Source organism: Lepidochelys olivacea, assembly GCF_965140295.1.
Source record: "Lepidochelys olivacea isolate rLepOli2 genome assembly, chromosome: 1".
NCBI classification, from domain to species: Eukaryota; Metazoa; Chordata; order Testudines; family Cheloniidae; genus Lepidochelys; species Lepidochelys olivacea.
In genome coordinates this window covers 166,165,539-166,179,957 of record NC_140411.1, presented here as the reverse complement: position 1 = coordinate 166,179,957, position 14,419 = coordinate 166,165,539, and the positions used below count along the sequence as shown (strand labels likewise).

The following is a 14,419-nucleotide window of genomic DNA, read 5'->3' as shown; positions in this document are numbered from 1 at the left end:
CACCACCCTGTGCTTGTTTCCTGGGCCCAGAATTGGCGTTCCACAGCATGAGCTTGCCCCATTGCCACCAGGATGTCCCAATTGCCAGGGCCTGTACTTTGAGAGAAGTCTGTGTCCATGTCCTTATCACTCTTGTCATTGCGCTGCCGTTGCCGCCTCCGCCTGCTTTTGCAGGTTCTGGTTATGCACATGCTGCAGGATAATGCACGAGGTGTTTACAAGGCTCATAACTGCCGCGGTCATCTGAGCAGGTCCATGCTTGCAATGGTATGCCATCTGCAGGAGAGCAGAGTTGCAGCAGAAACAGTGGCTGACGACGGAGGCCACGGGAATAGATATTTATAGAGAACAACAAGAGGATCTGCGAAGTGGATTCATGAGAGCAGAGTTGCAGCGGAAGCGGTGGATGACAATGGTTAGCACCATGCACATTTCCCAAGAAACAACACGCGTACCTGGGAGCCCATGACAGACAACATGGAGAAATTCGCTATTGAGACAATAGCAGCAGAGTAGCAGCGGAAGCGGTGGATGATGATGGTTAGCAGTCCTACTGCACCATCTGCTGAAAGCAGTATGGCATCCGCACGGGGAAAAAAGGTGCGAAATGATTGTCTGCTGTTGCTTTCACGGAGGGAGGAGCGACTGATGACGTGTACCCAAAACCACCCGTCACAATATTTTTGCCCCATCAGGCATTGGGAGCTTAACCCAGAATTCCAGCGGGTGGTGGGAACTGTGGGATAGCTACCCACAGTGCACCGCTCCGTAAGTTGATGCTAGCCACGGTAGTGAGGATGCACTCCGACTTAATGCGCTTAGTGTGGACCTATACAATCGACTGTATAAAATTGATTTCTAAAAATAGACTTCTATAATATCAACCTAATTTCGTAGCGTAGACATACCCTTAGTTTAACTCAGAATAGTCAACTCACTCGTAAATTCTCAGAAAACTCATTCTGCGCTCAGTAAATGCTTTAACTTTAGTAGGGAGGAAGGACTTGCTTTTCACACAATAAATATGCAGAAAATGTAGGGGCAGGTTTCGACATAATTCTTTAATGACCGTAGATGTTGAGATTCAAAAAGTTAGTTTTATAACTGCTAAAACACAAATTGTGAACATCACTTGTCAAAATATACAAAGCAAACATCCTTAAATCAAACTCTTAACTTCTCAAGCAGCATTCCCTGACTTTGCTTATCGGTAGAATTCAGTTATTAGTGATGGCAATACTTAATTGGTTTGCATGTGTGTAGTGAAATTGACATTTACAGGTTAATCTAATCCTTCCAAGCTTAACAATAAACATAAGTTGGATCCCAGCAGTAGGCACAAAACACATCCTTATCTTAAGTGTAGAGTTGATTCTCATTAATGTATCCCCTTCCATGGCAGAAAGAATAGTCAGAGTTCAAAGGGTCAAAGTAGGTCACAGGTCTGCTGGCTCCTAGAAACAGACGATGAGTTTAGGACAGTCCCATAGAACTATATCTCAGCTGTCTATCTCTGTATATTAGAGTTGTCCAACATCTGTTTATTTTAAAGCATCTGTAATCAGGGTGTGACTTCTACAAGTGTCAGCCACACCCTCGCTTGGAGCTTCCTTTTCACCAAAAACCTAAATCAAGAATCTTCATTTCTCCCTCTCCTACATAAAGTGAACACTAGTAAAAGAGAACAGTTGCAGATTAATCACTAAAGGCTATGGAAACAGTTTTGACTTGAAAAATAGCTTTTATTTTTAGCTGTATTCCTATGGCTTCCTGTGTCTTTATAAAACCACAGTGTTAATTTAATTTTAAATAATTAAAAAGTGGTGCTGGACAAAAATGAATTATGAAAATCAGTGCTGATGGTAGAAGTGGTGAGGTGTTTTTGTCAAGCTCTGTGGAACAGAAGGAGAATTGATATACAAAAACCTTTTTAATTTGGAACTACCAAAAGCAGCACTTTTTTTATTTTATTTTATTTTTTTAAAAAAGGGGGTGGGTGGGGAGGAAAGTAAATTGGAACTTCCCTGGCTGGTGGAAACCTTCAAAAATAGCAAATTTTGAAAATAAAACTGGCATATTTTGAGGTGATTTTCTGTTGGGTTTTTTAAGTACCAAAACTATTAGTGTAAACAAGATTTCGTCCCCCTGGCCCTCCCACACACACTGAAGTCAACTCATTCCAATTAAAACACAAAATTACAAGTAGTAGTGTGCACTAAATCACAAAAACTAGAAAGCTACACTCTTGATTGTGTTTGTAGGCTGAACTGGCAGATGGAGGGCAGGGCAGGAACTTGGTCTCTATCCCTGAACTGGTAGGACTCTCTCCCGTAACCCTAACCATGCTATCTTTCCTGGTCATCTCTCCCCTGGTTTAGATGAACTAAAACAATTTTGACTAGGCAAAGGTAAGTGATCCTATTTGAGCCAGGTATAGTTTGGAGGGAGCAACGGTGCCGATCTCTAGCCTCATTCCTACTCTGCAGCTCTAGCTTCTGATCTGAAGCAGCCCCTGCTGTTCTAGTCCTGATCCTCTGAACTCTGTCAAAGCACCCGAGTCCTGATCTGCAGCTTCATTTGCTGACTCACTTCATTCAATAGGATTGATGTATGCAGATAAACTGGTGATATTGAGCAATGACTGGCTGAGTTACCTCTGACCTCATAATGCTCTCTGCTTGCAGCCCCAAATGGGCACTGTGTAGAAAACTGACTTTTTCCGGTTTTCTGATTGTCACAAAAATCAATAGGGTTCTTCTCATTGATACCTAGAGTGTTACCTGAAATTTTAGAATTCATTGGACATGGTCTTCAGAAGTTACCATATTACTTACAAACACTCACTCACTCACTCACTCGCCATCAAGATGTGTTTAGGTCTTGTTTTGCTTGCCCTATTAGTGTAAACAAAACTCCACCCTCCTCCCTATCTCTCCCCCCCCCCCGCCCCCGGAATTTCCTGATACCTTTCCCACTTAAAAATGGCTCTGTGGGGTGCAGTGCATATCACACAAAGTTGTTCTAAAACTTGTAGAATAACCTCAGTTTTACAGTTAGTCATAAACTTACCATTATTTGATACGCGTGGCAGTGTTATGACTTCATTCCTATATTTAGTCATGGCAACAGTGGTGTCTCAAACACAGAATTGTGACATCACTTCGGGATCTAGCAAGAGAAAACTTGGGCTGTTTAGGGTGGAATCCTGGGGAAATTACATTATGACAAAGTTTACTTGGATAGTCTTTTTTTTAAAGTGTCTTTCTATGCAAATGTGGAAGGGCTTATTTTAATGTCTTTTAAAATAGACTTTAATCCTGTGAGGCATTGGGGAGTGGGGAGGAGGGGGGGGGGGAGGGAAATCCCTAATGAGAATGCATTTTGTTGTGTTGAGAGTATTTGACTTTTTTTTTTAAAGCCATTTAATCTTTATGCTCTTGTTTGCTGTATCCATTCATACACGTGTACCATGTCCAGATTTTCAGCTTAGTTATAAAGGGCACTACTCAGTTTGAGTAATGAATTCTCTGTTCTATCTTGCACAAATACAGTTTAAAAGAGGAAAAGCCTTGTAATCAGCCTTGTTTTGATAGACTTCAAATCTTTCTCATAAATCGAGTGAAATCCTTCTCTAATTCAATCTTTGTCTTTTGTCTTTGCTGCCTTGCAGGGTTGGTACAGTAGGCCTCACTAGACTTAGCTGCAGCTAAGAATTTCTCCTACATCAACAGAGTTAATGCTGATCTTGTGGAAAGTCGATTAAAAGTGCGTGCTAAGTTCTCAAATTTCCATTTAAGAAGCGGAGAAAATAAATCTGTCTTCTCAAAGTGTACTACAACCACCACCATCAAGACAGCAAATCAAGGGACAAAGAATTTGATCTGCAGTATTGATAAATGTAAACTGGTTCACATATTACTCTAAAGACTTCTTGGGGGGTGAAAATTGGACATCGTCAGTCAGAAGTCATTTTGTTTATAAAAATGAGGGCTTCTTTGGAAACAGCAGACATTGCCATTGTGACACTGTACTTTGTGCTTGTACTGTGCATAGGCTTTTTTGCCATGTGGAAATACAATCGAAGCACCGTAAGTGGCTACTTCTTGGCAGGCCGTTCTATGACATGGATAGCTATTGGTGCATCCTTATTTGTGAGCAATATTGGGAGTGAACACTTCATTGGGCTCGCAGGATCTGGAGCAGCAAGTGGATTTGCAGTAGGTGCATGGGAGTTCAACGCCTTAATGCTTTTACAGCTTTTAGGATGGGTCTTCATCCCAGTCTATGTACGGTCAGGAGTATATACCATGCCTGAATACTTGTCCAAACGTTTTGGAGGACATAGAATTCAAATATATTTTGCGGCGTTGTCTTTGATTCTTTATATCTTCACCAAACTTTCTGTTGACTTGTATTCAGGTGCACTCTTTATTCAAGAATCTCTAGGTTGGAACCTTTATTTGTCAGTTATCCTGCTTATTGGAATGACTGCTTTGTTGACTGTGACTGGAGGTCTTGTGGCGGTCATCTACACGGACACTCTTCAAGCTCTGCTTATGATTATTGGTGCCCTCACACTCATGATCATAAGTATGAAGGAGGTTGGTGGGTTTGAAGAAGTTAAAAGAAGGTATATGTTGGCAACACCAAATATTACGTCAATCTTGTTAACCTACAATCTTTCCAATACCAACTTTTGTCATGTCCATCCAAAGCCTGATGCTCTTAAAATGTTGCGTGAGCCAACAGATGAAGATATTCCCTGGCCTGGATTTCTGTTTGGGCAGACCCCGGCTTCTGTATGGTACTGGTGTGCTGACCAAGTCATAGTTCAGAGGGTTTTAGCTGCAAAAAATATTGCTCATGCCAAAGGATCCACACTAATGGCAGGCTTTTTAAAGCTGTTGCCTATGTTTATTATAGTTATCCCAGGGATGATTTCACGTATACTGTTTGCAGATGACATTGCCTGTATCAGTCCCGAACACTGCATGCAAGTCTGTGGAAGCAGAGCTGGATGCTCTAACATTGCCTATCCACGTTTGGTGATGAAACTTGTACCAGTTGGTCTGCGGGGACTTATGATGGCTGTAATGATTGCTGCACTAATGAGTGACTTGGACTCAATATTTAACAGTGCCAGCACTATATTTACACTTGATGTCTACAAACTCATACGCAAGAGTGCCCCATCTAGAGAACTAATGATTGTAGGAAGAGTGTTTGTCGCTTTCATGGTAATTATAAGCATTGCCTGGGTTCCAATAATCGTGGAAATGCAAGGAGGCCAGATGTATCTCTATATACAAGAGGTAGCAGATTATTTGACTCCACCAGTGGCTGCACTGTTTCTATTGGGTATTTTTTGGAAGCGTTGCAACGAACAAGGGGCATTCTATGGTGGAATGGTTGGGTTTGTTCTTGGGTCTATAAGGCTGATATTGGCGTTTATTTATCGTGTCCCTGAGTGTAACCAGCCTGATACTAGGCCAGGCTTCATCAAAAATATCCATTATATGTATATTGCTACTGCTCTGTTTTGGATCACTGGAATTGTGACTATTACAGTAAGCCTCTTTACACCACCACCAACAAAGGAACAGATTCGAACAACCACTTTCTGGTCTCTAAAAATCAGGTCTGTAAAAGAAAATGCTTCAAAAGAGGATCCATATAAGGTACAAGAAAAAACCGTCTTGAAATGTAATGAAAATGCCAATCATATCTTGCCAAATGGTAAATCTGAAGAAAATATTAAAAATATTAAGCCTGAGGATATAAATCTTCTAGTTACTTGCAGAGAAGACAGCAACCCAGTGATTTCTGTAAGTCACTCTGAAGTTGAAACACCAGTTGATTGTTATTCAAATGGACAGGTGGCTCTCATGGGTGAGAAAAAGCGTGAGGAAGAGACTGATGATCGAGATAAACATTGGAAATTCATAGATTGGTTCTGTGGCTTTAGAAGTAGAAACATGAATGAAAGAGCCATCCAAGATACGGAGGAAGAGACTCTCTGTTTACAAATGTTGGAAGAGACTCCAAAAGTTAAACTATTACTAAATATTGGACTGTTCTGTGTCTGTTCACTTGGAATATTCATGTTTGTCTATTTCTCTTTGTGAGTGGTGAAGCTTTAAGGGTATGGCTAAACATACAGAAGCTGATACAAGTCTCTCTGGAGAATTTTAAAAAAAAATACAAAACTTGCATCTCAGGCATTGTTTACGCTATATTGTAAAATCAATTTGTCAGCCAATTTAAAGACCATTTGAGATATGTATTATATTAGCTCTGTTTAAATAAGGAAGAATGTGGTTTTTAGTGCAGTACTGCAAGGTGTACGTGTGTGTGTGTGTGTATACACCAAAGAAAGGGGAGGTGGCTGTTTTTAAGGAAGAACATTAGAGGTGCTCAATCCAATATTAAAGTGAAAATAAAATTAAGTGTATAATTGGCATTATCAAGGCTGTCAGTCTAAAGATACCCATATATAGTTTATCCTCTGTATCATACTCCTGCTAACTTGACCAACATGTTGCTGCTTAATTTTGCTTGCAGTTTTTCACTTTTTTTTAAAATTACGTACAAAAAATGTGTGGTGCTTAAATTCCCCAATTCATTTATACTCAACAAAAAGACAGCATTCTGCATGCACTTATCTCCTCATGTATTATTTTGGAACATGCGGTCACTCTGCAGCTGCCTTCTACTTTTCTCCATAAGATTAGAAACCAAACATACTTAGTCAAAGATTTTAACTTTTTTTTTTCCTCCTATCCAAATTAAACACTGGTATGGTGAAAGATTGATATATATTTTTGAGGGATGGATGTGAGCAAGCCTGAAATTATACACTGTTTAACTTTTTGTAAACTTTAGTTTATGACCCTACTGAGGGCGGGGGTCAAAAAAGGGATGGATACTCTACCTGAATTTTCTAGTAAATGTGGACCAAAACAAATTCACTCCCACCCCATTCCAAATTTCTGTAACATTTTTGCTGTGTACATGAATAGGGTTAGCCTCTCCTTAGGGAGCAAGCTCCAGATGGATGTTATTGCTAGGAAAAGAGATCTGCCCAAGAATTATCAAAGTGAAAACTCGAATATACTTCAACTGGATTTAAAAAAATACCCCTAAAGGAAATCTCTAGCAACCCTATCATCAAGCTAGATGCAGTGCAGTCTGTTAAATGTTAACTAATGTGTACTATGGATATGTTTTAAATTTCTATTGTGGAAGAGGGAAGTGGAAGCAACAAATAACAAGAGTCTGTATTTAGCACAGTACTCTTTCTTTCTAACTTCATCTGTTAGGAAAAGAATAGTATGAAGGATTCCACATGGGGAAGGAAGTGAATGTAGTGGGCAGCTTCATTATCTTCAGCTGGGTTTTTTTTTGATGCGTATGTGGAAAAGCAAAACAACTTCTTGTGCTTTAGCAAAGTACCTTCAAATTACAGGAGTGCAAAAAAGATGAGACTTTGAAGTTTTTCCCCTAGGGGCTGTTACTGGAAACTCTATTAAGGGTTTGCAGAATTGGACACAGTTTAATACCCAGTTTAATTACCCTGAGTAGCCTGTTGATTTTAATGGGACTGCTAGCAGAATAGTGTGCTACTTGGTGTGAGTAAAAATGGTAGGTTAATGGAATCTGGGTTGAATCTAATTATTGACTGCTGGAGGAAAAACATCTTGCTGCATAGAACTCCAGTGGGTCACTGAACAGCTCTTGGTAAGCCAACAATAACTAGATTATCTGATGGAACTGGTCATTTACCATACTCTTGAAATAGCAATGGAGGCTGGTAGGTCTGTGGATTTGAATAGATGCCAAGATGTTTCACAGCAACTACTGTTCATTATCAGCTTTGTTTCTATCTTGCACTTGGAAAGTAGAACACTGTGGATCGCAGTAGAGCGATGAGCATATGAGCCATGTTTGAATAATGTAGATGACTGCAGTTACTGTACATGAATGAGGCTTGGTTTTGGTAGTGTTGTCAATGTGTGTAAAAGTTGTTGTTTAAATGGGTTGCTTCATACAGAAAAATATTTTTTTAAATGATAAATTCTTAGTACATGAAAGATTCTGTAAAAATGGAAACTCAAGTTCATAAGTTATTGGAGGTGTGATGGGGGAAATGATACAGTATATGAAGAAATGAACAAAACTCTTTACCCTGCATATAAACAAATAGTAAATAAAAAAAGCTTGGATGAGTTTGCCCTAAATCTAGATGGATACACTAGGAAGAAGAGGGGGATGAAGAACTCAGGGAGCCTCCTCCCTTTTGTGTAGTGACAGAGTGGCTGTGGATCCAGAGCTTCTATATGCATTTTCAGGGCCTGGCTAAAATGCTCAGTAGCACACTTTGGGGTGTGTGGTGTGCCATCTTTGGGATGTTAACAGGCACTATCCCATACTAACTCTGCATACATTTCCATTAGCAACTGGCATTAGAGGGTTTGCTTACTGGCCCTTCTTGATCTAGTTTTAATGAATGTATTATCACCTGCCTCTCAAAGGTAGGCTGGCTCAGGGACCCTTTGCTTTACTGCCACTGCTTCAGTCCTTCTTACTCTTTCCCTAGAATGCCTCACACAGTAATAGGGCCAGAAGCATATATCTTGTCTCCACCTAGATAAACAGCAGCCTGCCTAACACAGTCTCTTCCCTAGTTCCTTTGCCCCAGATGAGTTCTTTTCTACCAAGCCCACTTTTACATGTTTACTGCACAATGAGTGCACATGGCACTGGGCACACTTATGATCAGTGATAAAATTTTAATCCTGTAACAACATGTAATATTCACCAATAATTATGGCTGTATTAGGTCTACACTTTTAAAGACAAGGAGTTTGTGTCTATTGGCATGTGTTTGATTATACTTCGAATACTAAAACACAGTTTACTTAGCTCTATTTGGTTGTATCTTTACATTTTAAATGTTTTCATACTAAAAGTCCATATTACACTAGTTCTAAAAATTTATTTCCAATGGGGATCAATCGAGTCCTGTCACTATGTAGCTTCACAGAAGTAAGACAACCTATTGTTGGATTAAATATGGCAAAGTGTTGTAGTCATAGTTGGAAACTCAGTTGATAAAATGGCTGTATTCTCTCCCTGTCTTTATAACTGAGGCCTGGTCTACACTGTAAACTTAGGTTGATGGAAGCTACCTTTCGTAGACCTAATAATGTATGCATCTACTCTACAGTAGAACCTCAGAGTTACAAACTGACTGGTCAACCATATATCTCATTTGGAACCAGAAGTATGCATTCAGGCAGCAGCAGAGACTGGGAGGGGATGGACAAAAAGCCATTCAGTACAATACTGTGTTAAATGTAAATGACTACAAAAAAAAAAGGATTTAAAAAAAAAATGTTGACAAGGTAAGGAAACTGTTTCTGTGCTTGTTTTATTTTAAGTAAGATGGTTAAAAGCAGCATTTTTCTTTTGCATAGTAGAGTTTCAAAGCTGTATTAAGTCAATGTTCAGTTGTAAACTTTTGAAAGAACAGCCATCACATTTTGTTCAGAGTTATGAACGTTTCAGAGTTACAATCAACCTCCATTCCCGAGGTGTTAGTCACTCTGAGGTTCTACTGTACCAGGTCCCTTCCACTGACATACGTTGACTGTAACGTCGACTTTTCCACGAGAGGCGTAGCGCTTAATTCGGTGGTGTTGGGTCAGAGAGGCAGTGTAAACGCAGCATTGTGTAAGTTGACCAAATTAGCCTCCAGGAGGAGTCCCGCAATTCTCCACTGTGACTACTCTGGAGATGGTGTTCAACTCTGCTGCTCAGCAGCCAGGTACACAGGAAACAGCCCCTCCCTTTTTAAATCCCCAGGAACTTCTGAATTCCCATTTCCTGTTTGATCAGCTTGGAGAGCTCACCGGCACAGCTGATCATGGAGAGTCAGAGCCCCAAATGTGCTCCAGCCTGAAGTACACAGGTGGTGGTGGTTCTTATTGGTCTGTGGAGAAAAGCGTCTGTACAGACACAGCTCTGATCCAGCTGAAGAAACGTAGAGGTCTACAAAAAGAGTGTGTGGGACATGAGGGAGAAGGGCTACACCAAGGACATGCAGCAGTGACATTTGAAAACCAAAGAACTTTGGCAGGCATACCAGAAGACAAGGGAGATGAACAGTCCTTATGATTCTGCCCCACAGACATACTGTTCCTACATGTGATTCTCGGTGGCAACCCCACCACTACCCTCCTACCATAGCATGGATACCTCCCAGGAGTCCAAGTCCAGGGCCACCTCAGGTAAAAATGAGGAAGACATTCTGGATGTAGAGGAGGAGGAGAATGGGAGGCAGGTGAGGTGGGGGATCCATTCTCCCCAAGAGCCAGGAGCTATTTTTAACCCCAGACCAGTCAGTTGGTCGCAGGACAGCATGATGGCCGAGTGTGATGCCGGGGAAGGCGTCTCTGGTAATTATGCAATTCCAGTCAAACTGTAGGGGTACATGCTGTTATATACTTTTTTTTTGTTTAATATGAAGGAAAAAGTTGAGGTGCAGTGAGTATCTGCCTCCATGTTGCTAAGGGGAGGGGGCATTATCCACCTACCCACCTGAGCTCCCAACTCAGATTTCCCACAAGTTGCAGTACAAGGCCTGTTACCTAGGCTGCTGGGCCATACTCACCATGGCTGGAACAGCAAACTGGTTCATTGGACAGCCAGGGATTCTGATTATGTTCTGGCTTGCACTTCAGTATAATAAGGGAAGTGATATTTAAATAGTAAACTTGCACTAGACCCAGGGTATGCACTAACAATGGTTGCCTTGTGCTTTGCATGCCTTATAGTGGAAAATTTGGCCTTCAGCATATGCTCTATACTGGCGGAGAGGCTTTTGCAGATAGAAGGTGGAAAAAAGAACGTGTGATGAATGTGTTCAGTGAGCTAATGAATGCCTCTGGGACAGCTGACATGGAGCTAAGAGCATGGAGGATTTAATTGTTTGAAAAACTGGACATGGATACGGACAGCTGGAGAGCATCCCAGGAGCATGAGCGTACCCTGCAGGATGAGATGATGTGTTTTATAAAGGACCAATCGGACACATTAAGGTATCTGAGCATCAAGAAAAACAACTTTACAGCCCCTGCAGAATAGCCTGCAAGCATCACCCTATTCTCAATCCTCCTTCCCAAGTGTTCCAGGAAGTGGCAGGGGAAGGTGCAGTATCCCTTCCACTCAACACTGGGGGAAGGTACTAAAAACAAAAGGCAACAATTCAGAGACCTTTGATGGGCAAGACTTCTGTGCTTTCAGACACAAGCAGGCTTGGTTTTTCCCCTTCCAATTTTATCACACAGTTTGCTCAAGGTTAAATTATTTTCCTGTTTTGTTTTTATTTTTGTGCAATAACAGACAACATTTAGAGAATGAAATACTCTTTATTTATTCCAACCATGGAGACCTAGGGGAGGGGAGGTCCAGCAGAACTGATACAGTGGGGGAATGATAGGGGAAAGCACAAGCCACAATAATGTGCACCACTTATCTGCATTATTAGTGAAACTGCTTTTCAGAACCTTCCAGAGACACAGAGCTCCTTGCTGGGCTCTTCTTCTTGCCCTGGTATCTGGCTGCTCAAAATTAGCTGCCAACCTATCTGCGTCCACACCCCATCGCTGCAGAAACTTCTCTCCCTTTACCTCACAGATATTATGGAGCGCACACAGCAGGCAGTGATAATGATGAGGATATTGCTTTCACTGAGGGCTAATCTAATAAGCAAACTGCGCCAGCGACCCTTTGAATATCCAAAGGCATGTTTAACCACTATTCTGCAGTTGCTCAGCCTATGGTTGAACCGCTCCTTACTGCTGTCCAATGAGTTGGTGTATGGCTTCATGAGCCATGGGAGCAAGGGATAGGCTGAGTATCCCAGGATCACGACTGGCATTTCAACATCAGCAATGGCTATTTTGCGGTCTGGAAAGAAAGTCCCTGTTTGCAGTTTTCTGAACAGACCTGCGTTCCTAAAGATGTGTGCATCATGCACCTTTCCTGGCCATCCCACGTTGATGTTGGTGAAATACCCCTGTGATGCACCAGGACTTGCAACACCATTGAGAAGTATCCCTTTTGGTTTATGTACGTTTTTTGGCAAGGTGGTTTGTGCCACGATTGGGATATGTGTTCTGTCTATTGCTCCACCGCAGTTAGGGAACCCCATTGCAGCAAAACCATCCACTATGTCTTGCATGTTTCCCAGAGTCACTGCCCTTCTTAGCAGAAGTCTATTAATGGCCCTGCGCACTTGGATCACAGCAGCTCCCGCAGTGGATTTACAAACTCCAAATTGATTCCCTACTGACCAGTAGAAGTCTTGCGTTGCAAGCTTCCACAGAGTGATAGCAACGCTCTTCTCCACTGTCAGAGCAGGTCTCATTTTTGTGTTGCTGTGCTTCAGTGCTGGTGAATGCTCTGCACAAAGTTCCTGGAAAGTGGCCTTCCGCGTTCAAAAGTTCTGCAGCCACTGCTTGTCATCCCATAGCTGCATAACGATCCGGTCCCACCAGTCAGTGCTTGTTTCCTGGGACCAGAAACTGCACTCAACTGTGTTCAACTGCTGTGTTCCTGCCAGCAGCAACTGGGAATTGTTTTGCTTTATAGCTTGCTTGAGTGATATTGCAGTGTTCTGCGTGGTGGCTCCTGTCTTGGCTCTGGAAATACTTCAGAATAAGGCATGTGGTGTATATAATGCTCACAACAAGAGTGCACAGCTGAGCGGGGTCCGTCCTTCTCAAGCTATGGCATATGTGCGGCTAAGCCAGGCTTTTGGGTGGGGGGGGGGAAGGTGCAGGAAAGTATGGGGGGTTTGCTGTTGATATCAGAGGAGGGAGAAAACTGCATCATGGGAGGTCGAAGCCATGTTCCCATTCCCTCCTGCAATGACGTTTTGTTTTCATGAGGCATTGCAAGCCCTTCCCAAACCGGGCTGCGGCTAGTTGCACTATGGGTTAGCTACCCATAGCACATTGCTCTGTGCATTGATGCAAGCGCTGCTAGTGAGGACGTGCTCCATTGACACAATGAGTGTGGTATGGACACACCCAAATGACTTAATTACTGTAGTGGTTGGATGTTGACTTGATGTTTTGTAGTGTAAATATGCCCCTACTGTTAGGAGACTTTTTAAAAGAATCTACCATCCACCTGTCTTCATACTGGGCTTTTTTAGAAACTTGTTTCCCCACTAATCTCTGTGTAATTTCTTCATATCCAAGCAAGCTCAATTTCTGCATCTTAGCTGTCACTGTAGAACTTGCTAATGTTCGTCACTGCATATGATTTATTAAACATTATCTATCTGTATTTGATACATCTAATAGATGACAAAATACATCTACCAGTTGTGTTTTTTTACATAGCTTGTTTGACCTGAAACTGAAAACACTAGGTCAGTCTTGGTGTTGTATGAGTAAAGAGAGGTAAAGTGTTGTATGACCGCACTAGCCCATGTGCAAGTGTCGACATTACCAAGTTTTATATGGAAACTGAATCTTGCTGCTGTTCCTCTCCATTGTTCCTTATCTCTCTTCTTACTAACTTTCCTACCAAAGTGTATCTTTTAATGCTTCTGTAATGTAAGAAAATCAAATGGGATAGTTTTAACATGGGCATGGTCAGCTATGAAAAGGCCAATTGTAAATTAATGCAACTCAACTGTGAAGAACACTTTTAATCTGATTTTTTTAAAAATTTTTTTAAAGAAATCTCAATCTATTGAATAGGGAGGGAATGTTTATAATCTTTAAAATATGCTTATTAGGTATATTTCTCTGTTTTAAAGGGAGTGTAAACTGGATAATCACCAGGCACTTATATTGCAATCTCAGTTATGGGGTGAAATATTGGCTCCACTGAAGTCAATGGCAAATGGAGCTAGAATTTCAGCCATGATATCTAATGGCTGTTAATGAATAGAGATATTTTATTTTGCTTTAAAAATAATACTGATGGTTTTAATGTTGTTGACTGTAGAATCATTCATATTAATACAACTGCACCCAAGAATATTTTCTGCATGATCTCAGACTTTTATGTGTATATTCTTATACTGTACAGTGGTGCATAGACACATTACAGAGCAGAAGGCTCAGTTGTATGAAAGACGGTAACTTGACAAGGTTTTTCTCTCTTCATTTTGATGTTTATCAGGATTGTTTTCGTGCATAGAAAGCAAAATCCAGTGCATATTCCTTGGAATATTAAAACAGTGGCTAAGGAGCTTTTAGCATTCAGGTAAAAGTGAAGACCTGTATTAATAATGAGTGTAACCACTTCATTACATTCCTTTTACTGCTTTATGCATATACCACATTTGATGGACAAGAACACTAACTTGGACCATGCCATGGACTACGATGTGTAAGAA

At 41.2% G+C, this 14,419-nt stretch overlaps 2 protein-coding genes across 2 annotated transcripts in view; both read left to right on the top strand.

Moving 5' to 3' along the window:
- Nucleotides 1–14,419, top strand: part of MRPS6 (mitochondrial ribosomal protein S6) — a 79,946-nt gene that overhangs the window by 19,405 nt on the left and 46,122 nt on the right. The window lies entirely within an intron of this gene.
- Nucleotides 137–6,460, top strand: SLC5A3 (solute carrier family 5 member 3). Its single transcript, XM_084641883.1, has 2 exons — nucleotides 137–600; nucleotides 3,671–6,460. The coding sequence occupies exon 2, from the start codon at nucleotides 3,984–3,986 to the stop codon at nucleotides 6,123–6,125; it is 2,142 nt and encodes a 713-aa protein (XP_084498009.1). The 5' UTR covers nucleotides 137–600; nucleotides 3,671–3,983; the 3' UTR covers nucleotides 6,126–6,460.

Excerpts from the sequence above, each read along its gene's own strand:
- SLC5A3 (XM_084641883.1), top strand. The coding sequence starts at position 3,984 with ATGAGGGCTTCTTTGGAAACAGCAGACATTGCCATTGTGACACTGTAC.